Genomic DNA, 23,420 nt, shown 5'->3' on the forward strand with positions numbered 1-23,420 from the left:
AACTATAGGATGAAAGCTTTATCTTTTCCTGAAAGAGGCCAGCCATAAGATTCACACCAAGAAATAGTGCAAGACAGAATGCACTAACCAAATGTATATCTACTGATTTTTCCATTCATTCATTCATTCATCCATTTGTACTCATTTGTTGAATATTTTCATTTGATAAGAGTTACACAGGGAAGGAATAAAAATACAGTATTCTGACTCAGAACACTTAGAATATTGTGGCGGAGCACACAATCCAATTTCTTTTGGGTTTGGAGAGGGAATCTATCATTTTATGAATTAATCTTTTACACATGTATTAAGTGTTCACACTGTATATTCAAGGTTGCATCCCCAGGGCCTGCCACAGTACCTAGCATATAAGAGACAAATATCTGGCCAATGAGTCAGAAATGATTCCAGCTAGTATAATCAGAAAAATAGAAGTGATTTGATAGGAAAAATAAGTCCAACACTATAAATCACCTCATCCTACTAGACAAAACAAAAGTACATTAGACTTTTACAAAAACATTTCCAAATGCAAGAGATTGACAGAACCAAAGATGCTCTATGTTCTCTGATACCGAGCTATCAGATGATTAGAAAAGGTATCAATTTGAAAAGCAAGAAGAAGCATTGTCATGTTAACTTTTTCAGAAAATGTGACTGCTACCACCATTCATTGTAAGGCAATTGGTGTTCCTTCATTTTTACAACTAGTAAATGGTGCCAGTGTTTACTTTTCTCCTTTTCCCTTTGATTTCATTTTTTTCATCTCTTCCTATTTCATTTGTGGTGTCCCAACTCCCAGAGGAGCTACCTCAGGAAATAAGATCTCACATAGCAAGAAAAGTCCAAGGAGCAAATGCTGTTTGACTCTAACCAACACACTGTAGCACCTTAGGTCCATGTGTAAATTTAGGGAAGAGAATTACATGCTCTCTTCCAGTTATTATTATATGATTCCATAAGTCAAAGAAATCTGGAAATGTTTCCGTGAGTAGAAATTTGTGATAAAGGAGATAGTCTTTTTTACTCTGCCAAAATACTTTTTGGTACAAGGAATGTGCCCTGTATATAACTGTTGATTTAATTTGAGATATCATGAGCCCTGACACTTGAGTTCTAGTTCTCCAATTTAAGTTACTAAGCTGCCTGCATTCTATCAGGATAATTTGCCAGATAATCATGAATGGGTGGGGAAAATTGGTGGCTTTTAATAGTTCTCAAAGGTAGTTCCTAAGAGAGTTGAGTTGGAACTGATGAAATTGAGATAGATGCTAAGTAACCAGGAATCCCTGCTTTGAATTTTAAATGGAAATTCAATGTGTAACAAATGCAGGCTCTCTATGAGCAGCCAGTTGATTTTTCCACTATTGAGCATGGAAGAAGCATGAATGCTGTAGCTGAACGGACTGGACTTAAATCCCACCTCTGCCACTTACTAGCTGTGAAACCCTGGGCGAGTTCCCCAACTTCTCTGTATTTCTTTCTATGTAAAAGTGAAGTTATTTACACCTATTTTGCATGAGTATTATATGTATTACATTATCTAGACCTAGATAGGCATACTGTATAGCACAGTAGCTGGTATATGGAAGATATTATCATGAGTATTTATTACATAGATGCAACCAGCTTTCAAAATGAATGGCTCTTGTAGATATTTTCCCATTATTCTCACTGCAATATGGAAATTAAACTTTATTCCTAGCACTGGACTCCCTAATCTTTAGAGACAAACACTCCCTTCACAAAGAAAGTACACGTTTCTCACCTAAACTCACACATCCCTGTTTAAATATTCTATAAACAGAGAAGATTATATATTTGACAGGACAGTGCTTGTAAAAGCGCCTCAGAAAATCACAACATTTTCAGTGTATTGAAGATACAAGGATCGTCTCTTCTCTCTAGCTACATGATGTAATCAAACATTTGTCAAATCATATTGGAGGCTCTTTGAATTATGTACTCCAGTTCCCTTTTAGGTAAAGAGAAGGAAACCCTAAACTGGCATGGTCAGGCATGGGTCAGATGTACAGTGTCAAATTACTGCACTGCACTGTTCAGGAGGGACTTAGGAGTCTAGCCCAGTCTCCCGGCTCTCCACCCAGTTGGCATCTTACTCCTTCTACTGCTCCTAGTTTCATGTTTGGGTATGGGACAGACAAAAATAACAGCGGGAATAATTTACTACTTTTCCCAAGTTTCTCATATGTGACTTGACTTTTTAAATTCTGCCCTATGTCTTACTGAAATTTTAAGGAAGGCCTTTGAAAAATACTAGGGAATGGTGCCATCACTCACAGCTGCCAGACTAGAGAGCACTCAGTGGCTGGTGCAAAGCCCAGTAAAATCCAACTGAAGAACACAAGTGCGGAAACAGCACAAGAATTTTGCTAATTGTCTTGAGAACTAGGAGCTTCATTAGAGAACTTGCCTTTGTGCATGTATTTCATGAGATGGGATCTGCTGCTGAACTCTTCCTGCAGGTATTTCAGTGTTTTATTTGGTTATGATATTGCCTAATGACCTCTTTTTTTGGGTCCACTATTCAGACATTTTTGGTCATTTAAAAAGTTGTTATAAATAGACATCACTTAAATAACATTTAGATTTCTAAATGATTAAACATATCCTCTCTTGGATAGCTTTTCTCTCGCCAGCCTTGCATTTACAGTCTGTCTCACTCAATGCTGACATGTTTCATTGCAGTTGTTATCATGCCTCTGCCATCTGGGTTTGTCCTCTTCCTTCCCGCACACTTCTGCAATCCCCACCTGCCCTCTTCCCTTCATTATCATTGCATAGATGCCTACTAATTAAGGACAAGAAAGAAGGCTATTCAACATAAACATACCTTTTATCATCATGAGAACTTATATAGGTGTAGCTCTTTAAACAGATAGTTCAGAAGACAAACTTTTCTTGAAGATTTGGAGTCATTTTTATGAGCACGAGGCTGGAAACACAGTAGTGATCTCAAAGAGTATCGCTGACTATTCCCCATAGGTGCCCAAGGGGCTTGTTTACTTTTTAGTCTATGAAAGCTCAATCTAGTTTTTGTCTTTTGTCAGCCTTTATAGACCTCTTTCTTTCTTTCAGTTTGCCCCTTCAGATCAGCTTTGAGCTGGAAATCCAGATAATCAAGGTTCTCTATCTTGAGAAATGAGAAATTGGCTATAAGGCAAAGGATGTCAGAGAGGTTCTCAAATGAGAAAGCCCAGGTGCATGAGAGCACTCAGTCAAGGATGATGGCTTCAAATACACAGGATCTGTTAGTTTCTTCCAAATGCAAAGTTCTTCATGAAGGTAGTACATTTATTTGTAAGCGACTCTCCCAGTAATATTTTCACTACGATAATTTTCAAATGGGCTTTTCTTATTTTATTGAATCCAAGAATCCTTATTGAAAGAAGGTTCCACATTCCTAAATTTCTATTTTCCAAGATCTATTCAAACAGAAGCCAAGCCTCCTTTTGTGTTCCATTGAGTTGGCTGGGAGGGAAACGAAGATGAAGTAATATAATAAGGAAGGTGGCTGTCTTACTGTCATTGACTACTTTGCTACCTGAAAGACTTGAAGGTACACTGGTTTCTATTTTTTGGTAGAACCTGATGCAGCCATACAGGCATCCAGCTATATCTATCCAGAGTGGGTGATTCACTTGGTGTACCCTGAAGAGACGGAGAGATGCTCTCCATGGTAGCATCTTTTTGGTTTCCTAGGACCAGTTGTTTGCTTGACAAATTGAGAAGTCCTGGTACAGGTTATGGGATCTTATAACACTGCTTCCCAGTGATCTGCTGCATAGGCAGTGGAGTCAGACATACCCAAGTTTAAATCTGGACTCTACTATTTCGAGCTGGTAGAACTTGGGTGACTTATTTAACCTCTCATTTGTAAATGGGAGGGATGCACTGCCAATCTCCGCAGTAGTTACAGGAATTAAGAAAATCATGACAGATGATATACTTAATACTGTTCCTGGTACGGGATAATTCAAAATAAATACTGGCTATTATCACCTTCATTATTATTTTATAAGACATGCATATGTTACCTCCAGGATGCTGAAAATAACATGTTTCTTAATAAAGTGGGTAAAATCCCAGTATCCTAGCATTCACAAGAGGTAGACAATCCACTTTTGTCCTTGTCTAGCATATTGTGAAGTGGAAGGGGAAAGAGCCAAACAGTACATGAAGAATGCAAATGTATTTTTTTCCTGAATGTTCTATTTTGCTTTTTGACTTTTAATCTCCACTTTATTTCAAAACACAGTTCCAACCATTCCAAAGCATTTTTGAATTGGAAAGCCTTCTTTTTTTTTTTGTTTCATAATAAGCTAACTGCAGGTGCAAACTCAAGGGAGATAGACCTTGGAAATTTTAAGTATGTTGCCATGGCAATGGTTTGCAAGAATGTGTATGAGTTTCATCTTAGCTCTCAAGCATTCAACTGAGTTCATATGTGGAGGTTCAAATCACGAGGCACACAATGTTTGCCACTCATTGTGTCTTGAAAGGTTTGGAAATAACTGTCTGTGTTGCTTATAGCAACTAGAAACCACAAAATTCTATTTATTTATTTATGCAAATGTAGAGATCCAGTCATTCATATCTGCTCTTAGGTGGCCTATCTCACCAGTTTGGCTGCTCTAAGAGAAGCAGTACACATAAATCCAACAATAATCATTTTCACCATTGTTGCAAACACAGTTGTACTCCCAATATGGAATAGCTATAAAAATGTTCTACTGAATATCACATTAATTTCCTCATCCAAATTTGACAGATCCTCCAAGAAGCACGACAATTATTCAAAGATTTGCATTAAAGCAAAATTTCAGTCTAATGAATTGTGGAAGATCTCCTTAAAAGTGTCCCATCTTATAGTGTAGGAAAGAAAGTGAAAACATACAAGTCCAGTCATTAAATCAACACCACCCTCCCCAGAAAAAGCACCAGCACCAGCACTGCCAACAAAAAGACACGCAAAAAACATCATTTTATCACATATCACTACCCCAATGGTTCTTAAATAGTTCAGTTAATGCTTCTAAATTCCAAAACCTGCACCATGAACTCATGCTTCATTGACAAAAGAGGCAATGATTCTTGATAAAAGCATTCTTTTCCCCATAAATGGAATCCACAGCATACTATGCTTGGGAAAGTTTTAAAGCTACCTATTGGGTACAGGAGATAATTATTAACAAATTCTCTTTTAATTATGAGGCTTTTTTTCCCATGTAAAATGAGTACGAAACAAATAATATCATTTTTTAAATTAAATAAATGATTAATTAAAATCCAGCAAGAAAAAGCTGGATTTCTAGGGGTGTATGTTCTTCAGGTTTCCTAGCAAAAGCTTGCTGCAAATGATTCATCATGATACAGAATGCCCTACATAAAAACAAGGCCACAGGGGACCCCAGTATCTCCTGCATTTTGTTACCGGCAAAACCCTTCACAAAGGCATTATTAGCTACCAAACCCTGGCAGTTATTTAAAATTCACTTGTTGCTTTAACATTGACCCATCTTCCAAAGCACATACACACACACACACACACACACACACACACACACACACACAATCGATCTCTCAATCTCCCGTACTCCTTGCTGTAACATCTTGTTGATGTACTTGAAGACTGCAGTAGAGCTTCCCTCCCCGACCCTCCATTCTAAGAAGCTTACAGCAATGCTGGAATTAAACAAATGAGAACACAGTAATTAGTTATGCAAACTGTCAACTAGATCTAAAAAGAAAAACAACCCAGAAAACATAACAATCAGCAGTTTCAAGGCCTAACAAGAATCTGCATTGAATTCTCATTTATTTTAAACAAAAATAGATTAGGCCTTTTGAAAAATAGTCAGTGAAATTTCTGTGGAAATAGGACAAATTAGCCTATGGGTCTTTACATCTCATTTCTGTGATGCTGATACAGTAGAAAAGTCCAACACTCTTTCCAAATAAATGCTCTTCTACACTTTAATAGCCAGACTTACTTCCAAAGGTGAGTAGCACCAAAAGTATTTCCAAAGTGGATATGAAACAGGTTAGTGGATCAACTTATGTGGTGTGACACCCCAGTTCCCAATTCTCTCCCCACAACCTCATCCTAATCATTTTATCAATGATAACTAACATATAAAGGGAAACTGTAAGGGAAAAATAATTCTTGAAATATCTGATGTGGCTGGGTGTGGTGGTACACACCTCTAGTCCCAGTCACCTTGAGGAGGCTGAGGCAGGAGGGTCACTTGAGTCCAGCCTGGGCAACACAGTGAGACCCTAATACTAAATAAAAGAAAAAAGAAAAATATTTGTATGTTTGTGGTATACAAAGAGGGGGGAATAGGTCTGAAATTCCTTGGGTGGAGAGTATTGATTATATAATTTGTAGCTAAATATCTGAGTTTCTTCACAGATATCAACCAACTGCCTCCTCACCCTTCAGGAACCATCCTGAGTTCCGCTGAAGCAACATGGATTATCTCTGTGATACAGACACTTTGTCTGAATACTAATCTAATGCTTCCATTGACTGTTAAATGTTCTCTTAACCCATTTGCATCCCATAATAGAGATCTGGATTTTTTTTAAATTGAGAATTGTAATGACTCTGTAAAAGTTTTGTTGCTTCAAGTCTTTTATCTTTAAACTTGCTGAATAACTGCCTACTTTATAAATTGACAATGTAATGTATAATGCCTGAAACTAGTGTAGGACAAGAAATAATAATCTAAGATTTGATAAGAGTTCTATCAGCATTCTAACCCACTGACCTGGGATAAATCACTCATCCTAATATAAGTAGGTTAGAGTAGATGACTTTTCACATGTCCCATGCAATGATGGAGAGTAACACAAGGGAGTCCTGTGGTAATGGTAGAGGTTAATATCCTGATTGAGGTGGTGGTTATAAGAAGCTACACATGTGATAAAACTGCATAGAAGCCGGGCATGGTGGCTCACGAGGTCAGGAGAGCAAGACCATCCTGGCTAATACGGTGAAATCCTGTTTTTACTAAAAATACAAAAATTAGCCAGGCGTGGTGGCAGGTGCCTGTAGTCCCAGCTACTCAGGAGGCTGAGGCAGGAGAATTGCTTGAACCTGGGAGGCAGAGGTTGCAGTGAGCTGAGATCATGCCACTGCACTCCAGCTTGAGTGACAGAGCGAGGTTCCATCTCAAAAAAACAAAACAAAACAAAACAAACAAAAACCTGCATAGAGCTACACATGCATATATACAAACATTAACACGCAAATGAGTGCATGCATCACTGACAAAATCTGAATAAGCTCTATGATTTGTACCCATATCAACATTCTGGTTTTGATATTGGACTACGGGTAAGAAAGATGTTAACATGGCAACGAGATTGGTTGAGGAGTAGAGGGATCTCCCTGTATCTTCCTGTGCAACATTCTATGAATCTATAATTATTTCAAAGTAGGATGTTTTAGAAATAAATAAATAAATACATAATACATACATACATAAGTAATCTTCTCTTTCATGAAACGGCTTATTGACAGAGATAAAATGACAACATATAGTTGTCAGCCTGTCATACATACAGTCATACATACAGCCTGACGTTTTATCAATGGAGCAAAATTAATTGGTTACATACAATTTACTTTTCTGCTAAAAACTATAGTTGTTACCTGAAATAACTATTGCTTTTAATGTAGTTACAATATTGACTATTTCACCATTACTCAAGGTAAAGATGCTGTCACATGTTATCACTAGTGACACCATTTTTGTCTACTTTTTTTGTCACTTATCTCTGAATATTAAATCCTGAAATTAAGACATGAAATAACTAAAAATTTTACCACCCAAAAATTATGCACTTGATTTAAAAGAGAAAATGGTCAGGCATGTTGGATCATCCCTGTAGTACTGGCATTTTGGGAGGCGGAGGCAGGAGGATCACTTGAGCTCAGGAGTTCCAGATCAGCCTGGGCAACATAGCAAGACCTCACATCTACTAAAAAGGAAAAAAAAATAATAATAATAACGAAGCTTGGTGGCGTGTGCCTGTAGTCCCAGTGTACTCAGGAGGCTCAGGCAGGAGGAGCCCTTGAGCCCAGGATACGGAGACAGCAGTGAGCTATGATCATGCAACTGCACTCAGCCTGGGCAACAAAGTGAGAGCCCATCTCTAAATAAATAAATAAGAACATATAATAAAAAAAGAAAATGAAAACAAAATACAAATAAAATGAAACTGACAAAAGAGGAAATATCAGGGATTCACTAAAAATTAATTTTCCATTATTTATATCCTGAGGATGCTGCCATTTCTGCCCAATTAGCTACCCCTACAATGTGTAATCTTATTTTTCAGTCCTCAAATCCTGCAGAATCCTTATTTATCTGAGAATTCATTTGTGCTCAATATGCTTTCTTTTAATGTCACAGAATTCCGTGAATTTTCCTGACTTCCATGTGGTCTAAAAATAATGGCTAGTGACTTAGAAGTTTTATTGCTATGTATTGGCTTCAAAATTTGTCTTTCAAGTGACAGGAATGGGGCAGAAAAAAGACAATAGATGCCACTAGCAGAGCTCTGGTGTAGGCAAAATAGAAGAAAAGAGGCAAAGCAAATGGGAAATAAGAAGGAGAATGAGCAGAAGGAAGGAGAAAAGCTAAGAAAAGAGTTCCTCCACCTATGTTTGGGTGGTGGCAGAGTGTCTCTGTCCATTTTACAAGTGACATCTATGATACAGCTATTTCATATTTAGGAAAGTAGAATGAATCTCTCATGCAATGAGATGTGAAATAGGTCTTGATTACAGTATTCTAGAAAGTGGCTTAAGAGAAAAGAAGCAAAAGACTTTACTCCTCATAAACACCAAACCTTCAGATACAGAACAGAAATGTGCGGTTAGAAGATCCCTCCCACCCCCATCCTTGAACATCTTTCACCAAACAAAACAGGGTAAAACAAACTCAGGCAGTTTCTCAATTACCTTCATTAAAATGTCTAAGCATGGTGAATTAAATGACGAATCCCTTTCAGAACCCATTAATATTTTTGCCAGAGCTAATACTATCAGTAAATTTTAAATAGTGCGAGGAATTATTAGAAAAGAATAAAATATTTAACAGATGCTGAATCGGTCACATGTTCCAGAGCTGCTGTAACATACCCAGGCCTCTAGTTTATGTGTCCATAATGAAAAGAGCTGGCTGAGAAGTTATGAGGCCACACCTCACAACACCTCACCCTGCTCTCTCCCTAGTCCCACAGAAGCACAATACTTCTAAAGCTTTGAAGTCTGAAGTTCAGGGAATGCTTTAAAGATGAAGTGTTTAAGCTAACTATTTTCTGGAAGCCAAATCTATCATTATAAGATTACACTAAAAGCTACACTTCTACTGTACATATCAATTTATGCTCCAAACTGCTGGTTTCCCAGAACATCCATTGAATCCTGGTGGGAGGTAAATAGTTTCTGTTTAGATTTTGACAGAAAATTAAAATTTAAAATGTAATCACTGCATGCATCTTCCATATATTAAGAAGTCTTCGGTGGCTCACACCTGTAATCCCAGCACTTTGGGAGGATGAGACAGATGGATTACCTGAGGTCAGGAGTTCGAGACCAGCCTGGCCAATATGGTGAAACCCCATCTCTACTAAAACTACAAAAAATTAGCCAGGTGTGGTGGCGTGCACCTGTAATGCCAGCTACTCAGGAGGCTGAGGTGGGAGAATTGCTTGAACTAGGGAGGTGGAGGTTGCAGTGAGCTGAGATCATGCCATTGTACTCCAGCAAAAAAGCCAGGCATGGTGGCTCACATCTGCAATCCCAGCACTTTGGGAGGCTGAGGCGGGTGGACTGCCTGAGGCCAGGAGTTTGAGACCAGCCTGGCCAACATGGTGAAATCATGTCTCTACTAAAAATAAAAAAAATTAGCTGGACATGGTGGTGGGTGCCTGAAATCCCAGCTACTAGGGAGATGAGGCAGGAGAATCACTTGAACCTGGGAGGTGGAGGTTGCAGTGAGCCAAGATTGTGCCATTGCACTCCAGCCTGGGCAACAAAAGTGAAAGTCCATCTCAAAAAATAAATAAATAAAATAAAATAAATTTTAAAAGTCTTGAAATGATAAATGTCCAAGTTCTTTATTTTACTTTATTTTTTGAGATGAGGGTCTCACTCTGTCACCCAGTCTGGAGAGCAGTGGTGCAATATCAGATCACTGCAACCTCCGTCTCCTGGGCTCAAGTGATTCTCCCACTTCAGCCCCCTGACAGGTGCACACCACCACGCCTGGCTATTTTTTTTGTATTTTTGGTAGAGACAGGGTTTCACCATGTTTCCCAGGCTGGTCTCAAACTCCTGAGCTCAAACCTGCCTTGGCCTCCCAAAGTGCTGGGATTAAAGGCGTGAGTCACTATGTTCGGTTTCAAAGTTCTAATTATGTTTCCTTGTGTCTAGGAACAACTTTTTTCTGCCTAAGGTTTCTAATTATTATAGATGCAAGCAATCTATATAATCTTTTTTCTTTTTTTCTTTTTTCCTTCTTTTTTTTTTTTTTTTTTTTTTTGAGACAGAGTGTGCCTCTGTCTTCCAGGCTGGAGTGCAATGGTGCCATCTCGGCCCACTGCAACCTCCGCCTCCCAGGTTCAAACAATTCTCCTGTCTTAGCCTCCCAAGTAGCTGGGTTTACAGGTGCCCACCACCACACACAGCTAATTTTTTGTAGTTTTAGTAGAGATGGGGTTTCACCATGTTGGCCAGGCTGGTCTCGAACTCCTGACCTCAGGCGATCCACTCGCCTTGGCCTCCCAAAGTGCTGGGATTACAGGTGTGCACGACCATGCCTGGCCTAAGTTTTTATATACAAATTATGAACAGCCATAAAAATAATTTGTCCTACACAACTAACCTTTTGTTCCTAATATAGACTTTCTCTTTCACATTTATAGAAAAATGCTTACAACACCTTGTTCTCAGAGGATCTCATTTGGCAGTTTTGAAATTTATTTTTCCACAAATCTTTATCAGTGGTAAGAATGTTTCTCAGGCTGTGCTGTCAATTGCTTATGTCACCACTTTCCTTCCCACTTCATTAGGAACCACACTGTACTTTATTTCTTAAAGGAGAATCTGAAACTGATTTGGGGAAGAAGGATTTTTAGTACAGAGCATGCAGCACTCTATCAAATATTTATTGATATAAAGACTAAAAATACACACAGTAGGTACAGCATTCACATGGGCAGTTATTTAGCAGATTCAGCTGGTGTGATTTTACACCACAGCGGTATTCTTCTTGTGAATACCAGAGAGAATCAAAGTTTCTTGACATATGGTAATAAATATTTTCACTTACAGTGAATAAGTTTGCTCTTTTGGCATCCATTGTATAAAAAAATAGTTTGAAATCATTCCAAATCAGCAAAGCTGGAAGTTTGGGAACACAAGGGGAATGATCAATATAGGCCCCCATACCTTCGTTTTCACTGAAGTGTGATTACTTTTGAGATACAACACCGAGAAAATTTTCCTCATTTTCAAGATGAAGAGATGCTATTTCTTCCTATTGTGTTTCTAGGATTTGAAATGAGCATCTGTATTCTTCATTATGGAAATGGAAAATCAGTTTGCCCTATAATTAATGCTAGATGTGACAATTTTCTGCCACTACCTTCAAAATAAAATTTTCAAGATGAAAATCTCATAAGAAAATCTCAGATGCAGATTCATCTCAAAATCCAGGTGAGATAATTCAACAAAATTAAAAATAGCCTGTTTATAAGACCAATGTTCTTTAAAACATTTCTTTTTTTTTTTCCAAAAGAAACACATTTATTCACACTCTAAAATCATGAAATGTTAGAGCTGCGAACTCCTCACCTTACAAACAAGAAAATCAAGTGTCAGAAGATTAAGCCATTAAGTCTTCACCAGTAGATGTAGAACTTTCTCCAGTACAATGTCTTCACATAGATCAATTAAAAGAAAATGCTCTAAAATTAGATAAGCTCCAAAAAGTAATCTGTTCAGATTGGGACATGTTGAAATTGAAGTGAACTGATAGCAGTTGTAAGGGTAGATTTGAAGTTGAGAAGAGAATTCTGGGCTGGAGGTCTTATAGATTTCCCAACGAAACCAAAAGAGAAAAGGAGATTCTGAGACCAACTTCAGAAAAATCCAACATTTAAAAGGTTAGAAAGAAAAAAACAGGTACAAACAAAGAATTGCTTTCCTGTTAATTGTTTTTACTCCTAAAATATGTGATTGAATGTTTCCAAGTGGAAATCTGAGGAATCCAGTGAAGAGGATTCTCTTAGGCAATTGGTGGATTCTCTTAGGCAATTTATCGAACCCAGTGATAAATTTCCCAAAGTAGTCTTATGACACTCAGTGGCATCTATGAGACAAGAATTGTAAAAGTAAATCACTTTTCAAAAGTAATTCACCTTTAAAAAGTGATTAAAATTAACCAGATGTTAATTTCTTAGTATTGACAAACGTACAATGGGTTATAGGACATATTCACATTAGGGAAAATGAACAAAAGAGAATTATCTAAAATACGTTTATGACATTTCTAGATCTCAAATTATTCTGAATTAAAATATTTATTTTAAAATAAAAAAGTGTGCTGGTCTGATTAATTGCCATATATTACATATAAGATGACAAAACTGTGGTATTCATAAATACACTATTTTTTTAAAAAACGATACAGATACATTCAACAAAGAAAAAGAAATACAACCACAACCAAAACAAGCAACCTACAAATTCCTCCCCCACTTTTGTTATGTTTATAGACATAAAACATCTATTATCCTTGTTTGAATGACATTTGAAAATGTCCTCCCATTTTAGAGTTTCAAATAAAACAAGCATATACTTTTCTACTTAATCAATTTAAACCTTCATATCTCTTCCTAAAGTACTGAAAAGAGTAGATGCATCATTTAGGGAATTGCTAGGTAGAGTGAAATAGGCTGGAGTCAGTATTTATTTTGTTATTGCAGGAGAAGCCTTCTGTTTAAAATGACACCTTCTCNATGACATTTGAAAATGTGCTCCCATTTTAGAGTTTCAAATAAAACAAGCATATACTTTTCTACTTAATCAATTTAAACCTTCATATCTCTTCCTAAAGTACTGAAAAGAGTAGATGCATCATTTAGGGAATTGCTAGGTAGAGTGAAATAGGCTGGAGTCAGTATTTATTTTGTTATTGCAGGAGAAGCCTTCTGTTTAAAATGACACCTTCTCTTGCAATTGAAATCTTACTATGTGGAAAACTAGAAAGTCAGGAATCTAGAAAACACTTGTTGCAGTGGATGTCTTTAAGAAGTGACCTTAGCTTCCTTTTCTCTAGCTTGAAGTTTTGTAAAGCAATCAAGAGCTATTCAGTTTAATGTTTTATATCTAGGTATCATTTCAGTCAGTTTTAATGAATGGTTCACAAAATATCCCATAATTATTCACCATATTTTAAGCTACTTACTGAGAAAATAATAGTATTGATGACCATTCCAGTATCAAGAGTAGATAGTTTACATCATTATTATTACTTATTCAAAATTATTTCACCTAAGGCCAGATCCTCATTTACTGCCCAGACCTACTCACACTCACCCACCAACTCCATCCCACCAAAAAGAAAAGAAAATTAAGAGCTACCGAAGGAAGTAGAATCAGGCAAAGAATTATTGCTAGAGCAATTTGTAAAACGCTCAATTATACCCTAAGGGTCTGAGACAGTTATGCAGTTTTCCCAAAGGGTCCAATTTACTTTTTCTAAAGAAAGACACTTAGCAACAATGGCTAATTTTAATGAATAAAGAGAATGAATACAAACTAACTATGCAGATGACTTTTCAACCAAAAGTTGCATCCATTTTGCATTACTTTTATATTTCATAAAGCATGAAAACTGGCTTTTAAGAAGTCAGTATGTTGTCCTGAGAACATGCAGAACAACAGGAAACAACCCCCTTGACTGATTTTGAGACAAGCTACTTGGGTCCTCTCTTAATATTCTAGTACCCTCAGTGTCCGTAATGCCATTTTAGAGGCGGGTATTGATATTAAGGGATGTGTAGCCTACCTGATTTGACCTGATTTTGTGTTACCTTTTATTTTGTAACTGGATAACTAATGCTGCTCAAACACAGGAAACATATAGCAAAATAACATTAATGTATCTCCTTGAACTCTCCTTTCTCCAAGCTACCTTGAAATACACAGAATACAAAGAGCAAATATATTGACAAGACAATGAGCAAATATATATTAAGTAATGCTACAGGGTAAAATAGTTAGGCCTTCAGTGCTCCTCTAGTTTTATGTGTATTTGTCCTGACTCTTCAACTGAACTTTTAAGGCAGCAAGTGTCTCATTTTTCTTTGCGTAACCCACGACATCTAGGAGTGTTCTGGCATAGATGCAATCATCCAGTAGATATTTTAACAGATCTTAACTAACAATGTACAAAAGCACTGAGGGGGTGCTTAATAATTGCTTACATATTTTAATTTTCAACATTCTGGAAAGAGATAGTAAAATTCCTAAAGGCTAAGAAACCTCTTGCCAAATCTAAGAGTAGCTATTCCCTATCAAATTTTTGGCTTGCTATATGTACTTTTAAGCCTATTATTTAATATCTACATATTTAGCAATGTTTTATATAGACACACATTTTATACAAATGTTGTAGTCCCGCTACAAATCTAAAGAGTAGATGATCCACTCAAATCTAGCTGTGCTAATGGAGAGATGCATGGTATATAATTAAAACAATGATTTTGAAGCCAATGGAGGGTAACTGGTCCAAAAAGCACATCTAATCATGCAAACTAATCCAATATGTAGACAGTTCATACATGGAAAATTGAGAATTGACTCCGGAGGCTATACATATGCAACTTCAAAATAAAGTACTTTAAAAAAATCAAAATTATATGTAAAAGGTTTGATTTGACAATAAAATGGTTTTGAAGTCATAATGGCAGCCTTAGTTTCATATATGTAATTATACCTTATTATACATACATTTCATTTTATATAATCTATATATTTGCATAGAAAGTATTTTTTTCATTATAGGTAAATTCATTTCACTGGATGACTGATTAGGAAAGACTTTTGTCTTTGATACACTCTCCCATCTGAGTACTAACCAGGGCCAACCCTGCTTAGCTTCTGAGAGCAGATGGGATTGGGTGCATTCAGTGTGGTATGGCCATAGACTGATATATTCCTGTAGAGTTTTCAACTTGAACGATGTTAAGTCAGCCAGGTAATGGCATTTCCCTATACTGTTAAGCCTTCACTGTAACCATGACTTTACTATTAAATTTACACTGTGAACTTATGTAATCATGTTTTTCATAAAAAATCTGAAATAGTCTTAGAGGCAAGATGGTGGAGTCCTACAAGACTCATTACATTTTAATAAAAAAGCAGGGGAAACAAACATGAGAGCATAGAGACTGCAAAACTGATTTCTTTTGAGAACTGACTTATTTTGGCTCCTCAAAATAATATTCATGTCATTCCCACCATAATATATAGTTTTTGTCTTTCAAAGTAATGAATACTTAAAGTAATGGAGACTTTAAACAAAAGGCTGTACATTATAGTTATGGGAAAATAGTAAAACAAATATTTGAATACTTTTATTCCCATGAAAATGAATTGTGGCTTAACCCACAGATCAAAAAACATATACCACAACCTCATGTATCTTTGGTTTTTGGGAAATAATTCTGAGGTAGTTACTTATGGTTAATCAAATGAATTAAAATAAAGGTGAAAATTTGAGAAGCAAATGGAAATGGGCAGTGATAATACACATAGTTTATGATGCAAAAATATAAACTATCTCTCATATATTTCTGCTTTTTAATAGTTGCTACTCAGTTTGAACTCATATTGTCTTTAATGTGCTAAAAGACCCTAGAGATATCCATGAATGTATAATTGTCTGTGCCTCTCTCCAATTATTCTGTATACTGGAAATTGCCTACCTACTCCACAATATTGTCCTTAGCTCCATTCTCTATGCTAGAGTGATGAGGGAAGGCAGCCTTCAGGAGATTCAAATATCAGCTGTCAAGTACATGTAAATAAGATAGCAGAAGGTAAAATCAGTCTTTTGGGGTCAATACTGGTAACTGTAGTGTAAATTTTAAAAATTTAAATGCTAAAGAAAGTATAAATCTAAACTTGGTGTCATTATACTATCTTGAATTTGCACAAAGATTATTGTTTATGTTTAATAATCTCAAGTTCTGAAGCAAATGGATGCCATTTTTTTTTTTTTCTAACTATTGGTGTTTGAGTCCATAAACCACAGGAAAAGCAGCGGAGGAATAAAACACTGGGAACTAGGAAAATGGGAGGTAAAAGAGAAGACTAAATAATAAAGGCACCACTTGATCTAAGTATGATTAAACATTCATTAACACTGTTCAGTTGTGGATTTTGGTAGTACTCATAATACTAGAATTAAGAGCACTAATTTTGATAGGGTGAAATCTCATTTAAATGTCATTTTCTAAATGGGCAGAGTATAAGCTGAGTTCTTGAAATATTTAAACTTAGTATAGACAAAGGCCTAAAATATTTGGCTACATGCTTTTTTCCCATTTGAAAACTAAAAAGTGTCAGCTAAGAGGGCTTTTCCTATCAATTAGCATTCTGGTTACTGCATCCATCATATAGTTAATTGATAGTCCTCGTACTTTATAAATGCACCCAGATGCTGTGGTATAAACACATTTCATAAATTAAAGAAGCATATGGAAGTGACACAGACAGTAGCATTTCATCATAACTACCCAGAACATCTTTAATATGCAATGTTACATCACTAATTATTTTGTAAAGATGTAAGCATTTCCCTAGTTAATTGTGTTGGTGAGAAATTTGCTTGGCACTTGAGCCCAAATGCTATTGTAACCAGACATTTAATAACAGTTCAGGGCTCTTCTAGTTTCATTCCATTCTGCTCATAAGAAGAATGTGTCTCTTAGCCTACTAGGCAACCTTGATTGTGCAAAGTCAATGAAAATATTTATCCTTTATTACTGGGTAATTTTGCTCAATGAACAGCAGTCTACTCTCCATAACATAAATATCTGTCCAAAGATCGGTCTGGAGACTCTTTCTAAAAATGTTACAGGGAATTTGCCAAGTAAGAAGCATATTGCTGCTTAATGAATTTTTTCCATTAATTTCTAAGGATAGAACATGAAGGAAATGACAGCAGAAATAAGTTGGCTTTATTCTTCAACTTTGGGAAAACTAGTATAATGATGTGAGTATATTATCCTGAATTTACCTTAAGGTACCAAAAGGAAAATTTTTTTTCTTCTTGTCTAAGTCATTATTTCTTGTCAAGCCAAGGTTCAAAAGTTAAGTCAAAAGAACTTTTTTGAGAATGGAAAATTTCTTTGGAGAATGAAAATTCTCTACATATATTAATACAAAATCCACTAGATAACTGACAAGTGAGCTGTGGGTAACCCAAACGATTGCATTTAAACATTTTAAATTTGTGCTTCATTGTTACATTTTAGAAGCATGATTTTTGTCAGATTAATTTGCACTTAGGACTGAAAATTTTATCTGGGTTCAACTAGAATTTTGTAAGAGTCATTAAAATCAGAGGAAATCAGAATTAAGTTGATTTTCAACTTAAAATCAGAAGTAAGTTGATTTTCATCCTCCTTCAGTCCTATGACTTTTCTGGGTAAAAGCTGTGTCAAGTTCTCTGGGAGCTGGGGTGACAGAAGGCTTGATGGAGGCTGCTGAAAGATTAATTTCATTTTAGAATTTGAACTGGGTATTGGTCAGGCTCCATGCTGCATGATAAAATCAGCACATACTTAAATAAAACATTCCAAAGTTATTCTGTAAATGGCCATCTAGTAAAAAGCCAGAAGTCACATAATAGTAGATTACTTAGCATGGCTCTAAACATTTTCAGAATTGAAAACTTCTTTAGGGAAAAATTTAGTAAGCCCTATAGATGCTTGAATCATCCAAAGTCTGATAAATAAGTTTAGTATGAATTGCCACATTTATATTTAGATGCTACTAACTAAAATAATACAAAAGCCTAATGTTAACTTCACTTCTGCTTTTCCTGAACTTGGCAAACAGAAAAATGTGACAAACACCACAAATAGACAACACACCATTTGTAATCTGGTAAAGCAACTTCCATTCATGGAATTTCTTTCCTTCATGAAGCAAGGACTATCTAGTTTAATGAAAATAGTTGTCACCACAGACATGACATTCTGTCTCCTAATTAAATGAAGATGCAATCAGAAGTTCCCCTGAAAAGAGAGGCCAGGCTTCCTTCACTATTAAGCACACTCTTCCCTAAGGGCACCCTCCTACCCTTTTTCTGATATGCAATCCCTTCTGTCCTCCATCTGCTCCACCCCCACCTATTGTCTCCACTCACTCCGAGCATGCCAATCCCATCTGTCTATACTTTTGCTTCTGCTAGCTCTAATTCCCCACAGGCCTAGGCAATGTTTGAATGCCAAGGCATTTTTGCTTTTCTCGAGAATAAGGACCAGCTAGGAGGGTATCAAACAATTCCCCAAGGAATTCACACACACGAACGTGAACATAGTCTCTCACATACAAACAGCAGTTTAGAATCCTCTTCTAGGATATAATTTCTTAAAAAATGTTTTTAATTATTTCATCTGGGAGGCATTTTAGAAAATCAAAATCTTACTATTGTTGAAGTAATCAAAATTAATATTTCAGAAATATAAACACTTTCATTATCCCAGACATGCTTTTTTTCAGTAAGCAGAATAAATGTAAGTAAATGTTACTAATATCTTATCATGAATTATTTACATTAATCAGGTTTAATCATTGATCACTAATACATTTTCTGTTTTACCAAACATGCATTTAATTCAGACATTCCATCTTTACAAATGCTCATGAAAATCCCACTCTGCCACAAAAGCATGCATGGTCAGAATCTAAGCATATTTAAGCAAAATTTTCACCAAGTCATTAACAATAATAAAGCAGTCTGGCAAGTATTGAAAGCAGCTTTTATTCATGCTTTCACTTGAACTAAGTTAATACATATATACATACATATGCACACACACACACACACACACACACAAAGTTTTGGTCGTTTTTTGCCACAAGCATGCTGATAAACTCCTGAAGCTCACAAAAAGCAGCAGCAGACAAAACTAGAAGCAACCATGCTCAGGGTTTAAGGACATTTTAAAATTTAAAACAACCTTTCTACATTTCATATACAGCGTGCATAAATTTGACATGCAATCTTCAAGAAGAAATATTTTAACATAAATCTTAAAATTAGTTTATCCAAATGAGTTTATTCTTATTTTCATTATTAATGTTTTTAGGCTTCTGGTATCTTAAACCCTGCATGCTGCAGATCTAAGCTGTGCTCAGCAGCGGCTGTGACAGAAGAAGCTACCTGCGAGTTTTCACAGTGCCATCTCATATCCATGTCTGTCTGGCTACCCTGCGTGCTTAGAGCTTTTTTCTTAATTCTTAATGGAAATCCTAGGAAATTTAGTCCATCCTCTGAAATCAATACTGGTGACAGGAGAGCTCCCTGACTCAGTGGGAGATCAAGATGATAAATTGCCTGCGCATCAGCCCGGCCTATCAGTGCCCTGCACACAGATGGGCGAGAAAAGACACAGAAAAGGCTCTATCAGTCACGTGTCACTGAGGAGCCAATGGCTGACGCGCTACGGCAGGAAGGGATGCTGCAGTTCCGTCTGCAGTTGACTAGGCTGTTGGTACACAGCCCAGCCCGGCACCGCTCAAAAAGTCTAAGAAGTCGTTGCTTTTGAATTTGCTCCCCTAACGAGACCGCATAGGGAAACAGACCTCCTTCTAAATCCCTGACCCAAAGAAAGGCTTATTTTCATGCACGAACATTTTCTGTGTATTACATTCTAATCCAGTGTGATTGCTAAGCAGAACGGAAACTTTTTTTCCCCCAGCCCTTAAACTGTTATGTGTTTTTCTTGAGATAATTATCATCTTTTTTGCCTAATATTAAATTAGAAGACTTAAACTGTGCAATTAGCATGCAACCCTCCTAGCAGAATCTCCTCGAAGCCTTATAATTGTAATTTTAATTTTATTTGTAAGTTAATGAATGACATTTTTTGAACGCCATGTTTATAATGAGTATTTTTATAGGATGAGTTTGTAAAGACAATTATGCAACATTAAGAAATACATTCTTAGGTTTTTTGTTTTTGTTTTTTGCCAATTACAACTGTTCCTCTTTAAAGAAAATTTAAGTCCAAATAAATATGTCATTTTATCAATCATTAAAAATAAAAACAAGCACCAAAAGATGCACATCCTGTTTCCCAAAGCCTGAAGAAGGAATTATTATTCATGATGAAAATATGTTCTTATTTGCTGCCTTTTCTCTGAAATTTACAATTAACTATTTGGTAAGCAAGGACTACACATCTGGAATACCATATGGAACTATATCCCCAAATACATCTGTTTCCAGTGATCATGCTGTAATAACAGATATGTTTACACACTTCTTCAATGTAACTGGGATGATTATATATACAGTCTGACAGGGTAGGCTATAAGTGATGAGACCAGTGTGTGTTTCAAATGACAGTATCATGGAGATTTTTTTTTAAAGCTCAAAAGTAGCATAAAACAATCTTCAGGAATAAAATTTCTAGAAGAAAAAGTACCCTAGCCACCCTGGCACTTTTATTGCTTTTCATTGCCCAGTTTTCATGCTATTCATGCATTTGAAAGAATTAATTCTAACATCTTTTAGAGTCAAGCAACACTATTTAGAAAAAAAAGTGTATCAGAATTAACATTGATAGGTGTGCCTCATAAGTAAAGCTTACAAGTTGTAGAATGCTGAAATTCCAAAGCTCAATTTGTCATGGCAACTATTTTTTAAACTAAACACATTCCTGAAAGATTTAACCCTGTCGAGTTTTTTTGCAAATTTCTTTCATTCAGTATTGACTATCAGGAAATAATAAAGCATTTTCAAGATTTTAAAATAGATGTTGTCATGTTTTTTCTATTTATTCAGACTATTCAATAATAACATAACTCTCAACAAACTTTATTCTTAAATAATATTATGACTCAGAGCACCTGTCATCAAAAAGAAAATAAGAATAAAACATCAACACTAAACCTATTCATTACAGCACTGTAATAGCCCCAAACTAGAAACCACCTTAATCACTGATAGTAAATTGATTAAACTATGATATAGCCTTACAGGTGAAATACTCGTCATCTGTAAGATACAATGTGGTAAATCATATGTCCTTATATGAAGAGATTTGTCAGATACATTTGAATGAAAATTAAAGCCATACAATTTAAATTGTGCATAGGCTATACTTACTTACACAACCCATGCATGTATACACACACAAATGGCTGCATATGCAGAATAATTTTTTTTTTTTTTTTTTTTTTGAGATGGAGTCTTGCTCTCTCAACCAGGCTGGAGTGCAGTGGTGGGATCTAGGCCCACTGCAACCTCTGCCTCCCAGGTTCAAGAGATTCTTCTGCCTCAGCCTCCTGAGTAGCTGGGATTACAGGTGAGTGCCACCACGCCCAGATAGGTTTTTTTTTGTTTGTATTTTTAGTAGAAATGGGGTTTCACCATGTTGGCCTGGTGGATCTCATACTCCTGATCTCAAGTGATCCGCCCACTTTGGCCTCCCAAAGTACTAGGATTATAGGCATGAGCCATTCTGCCCGACCTACAGGAAATTTCTGTAAGGACATAAATTATCAGTTAATAGTGGCCAAAATAGTGGCTACATCTGAGGAGAGAGACTGAGTTCAAAGGTAGGACTGAGACATAGTTTTATTAGGTATCATTTTATACATTTTGTTCAAGTATATGGTTTACTTTTCTAATTTAAAATTAACTAATTAAAATAATGTTACTGATGCTCATTTAGGTTTAGAATAACATGGCTGGTAGATGTTGTCAGGGAAAATCTTGAGGGAAAGGAGGGACGATAGAGGGAAGGGTATGTGCCTACTTTTTTTCATGTAAAGTAAATAGTGTAGGTGTGGGCAAGAAGGGAATTGTAAAATAAAGGTTCTGGCAATCTTAGCTGAAGACCTTCACATCTCATGTCAACCTGAAGTTCTTTTATCTGTGAATACAAATAATAATATAGACATGGATTAAGAGATTTACAATTTAGAGTGACGATTCACCCAAATTTTGTCTGATTCTTCCAGGCACGAACGTAAAGGGCTGAGAAGTAAATGATTTGTATATTTACCCAGACTTGGGCAAATTAACCTCTCCAAGCCTTAGTTTTCTCAGCTGGATGCAATTAGCAAAAAGTGGCCGAGCTAAACTTGAATTTCAATTTAGGGTATTGTTCATTGCTGCTTCAAAGGCAAAATAACATCCATATTTTTACCAGTAAGGGTGTAGGGCTAAAGACAAAACACATTTTCACGTTTCCTCCCCAGAAACAGCTTATGTTGTCCAAAACTCAAAACTTGGCTGACAGATTGTATTGCTGGCTCTTGTTATTCAGATTCTTGTAACTTTAAGAGATACAAACAAAAAAAAAAAAAAAAAAAAAAAAAAAAAAAGAAAAAAATTGAATTGGCCAAATTAACTCAAAGCTTATAATTTGAATAATTTAAGGGTTTTGGGGTTTACATAACACTGCTATAAATCAGTGGTTTGGAATGGTGATTTTGCTCCATCCCACCCCCCAGGGAACATTTGACAATGTTTGGTGACATTTCTGGTTGTCAAAACTGGAGGGTGCTAGCAGCATCTAGTGGATAGTGGCCAGGGATGCTGCTAATCATTCTATAATGTACAGGACAGTCCCTATCACAAATAATTATTTGGACCCAAACGTCAACAGCGCTGAGATAGAGAAACCATGTTCTAAATGCTAAACTTTTCTACCTTATTTCCAAAAGATTTTAAAAAATATATTCTGTATTGTGAAGCATATATTTGTAAAGTGGCAATATTTAGATGGAGAAGAGAGGGGGACCAAGGACCAAGCCCTGGGTTTCTCCAATTTTAATAAGTTACAGAAAAGAGGAAAAAACAGCAAATGAGGATGAAGCGATGGGAGGACAACTCAAAGGATGGTGATGTGGAAGTCACTGGTAAAAGTATGTTAGTAAAGAGATTAGGGTCAATTTGTTCAAATACTGTGATAGGAAAAGTTATCTGTTCTTTATAGGTTTTTAAAAATAATTAAACAAAGTGATAAATTAACCTAACTGAAATTAACAATACAAATACTTGAAGTCTTTATTGCTCTGCATGATATCTGTTTTTTTTTTTTTTTTTTTTTTTTTTTTTTTTTTTTTT

General features: G+C 36.1%; 1 protein-coding gene across 6 annotated transcripts in view; it reads right to left on the reverse strand.

The window, feature by feature from the left end:
- Positions 1 to 23,420, reverse strand: part of LOC108521200 (neurexin-1-beta) — a 343,586-nt gene that overhangs the window by 41,572 nt on the left and 278,594 nt on the right. For 2 of the 6 annotated variants that reach the window (XM_017860887.1, XM_017860886.1), the window contains exon 1: positions 19,503 to 19,732. The exons of the other annotated variants lie outside the window; for them this stretch is intronic. In XM_017860887.1, the coding sequence (XP_017716376.1) occupies positions 19,503 to 19,535 (33 nt within the window). In that variant the 5' untranslated portion in view covers positions 19,536 to 19,732. Of the gene's footprint in view, positions 1 to 19,502; positions 19,733 to 23,420 lie in introns of those variants that run through there. 6 annotated transcript variants of the gene reach the window in all.

The sequence above is a fragment of the Rhinopithecus bieti genome, unplaced genomic scaffold (assembly GCF_001698545.2).
Source record: "Rhinopithecus bieti isolate Rb0 unplaced genomic scaffold, ASM169854v2 scaffold_56832, whole genome shotgun sequence".
NCBI classification, from domain to species: domain Eukaryota; kingdom Metazoa; phylum Chordata; class Mammalia; order Primates; family Cercopithecidae; genus Rhinopithecus; species Rhinopithecus bieti.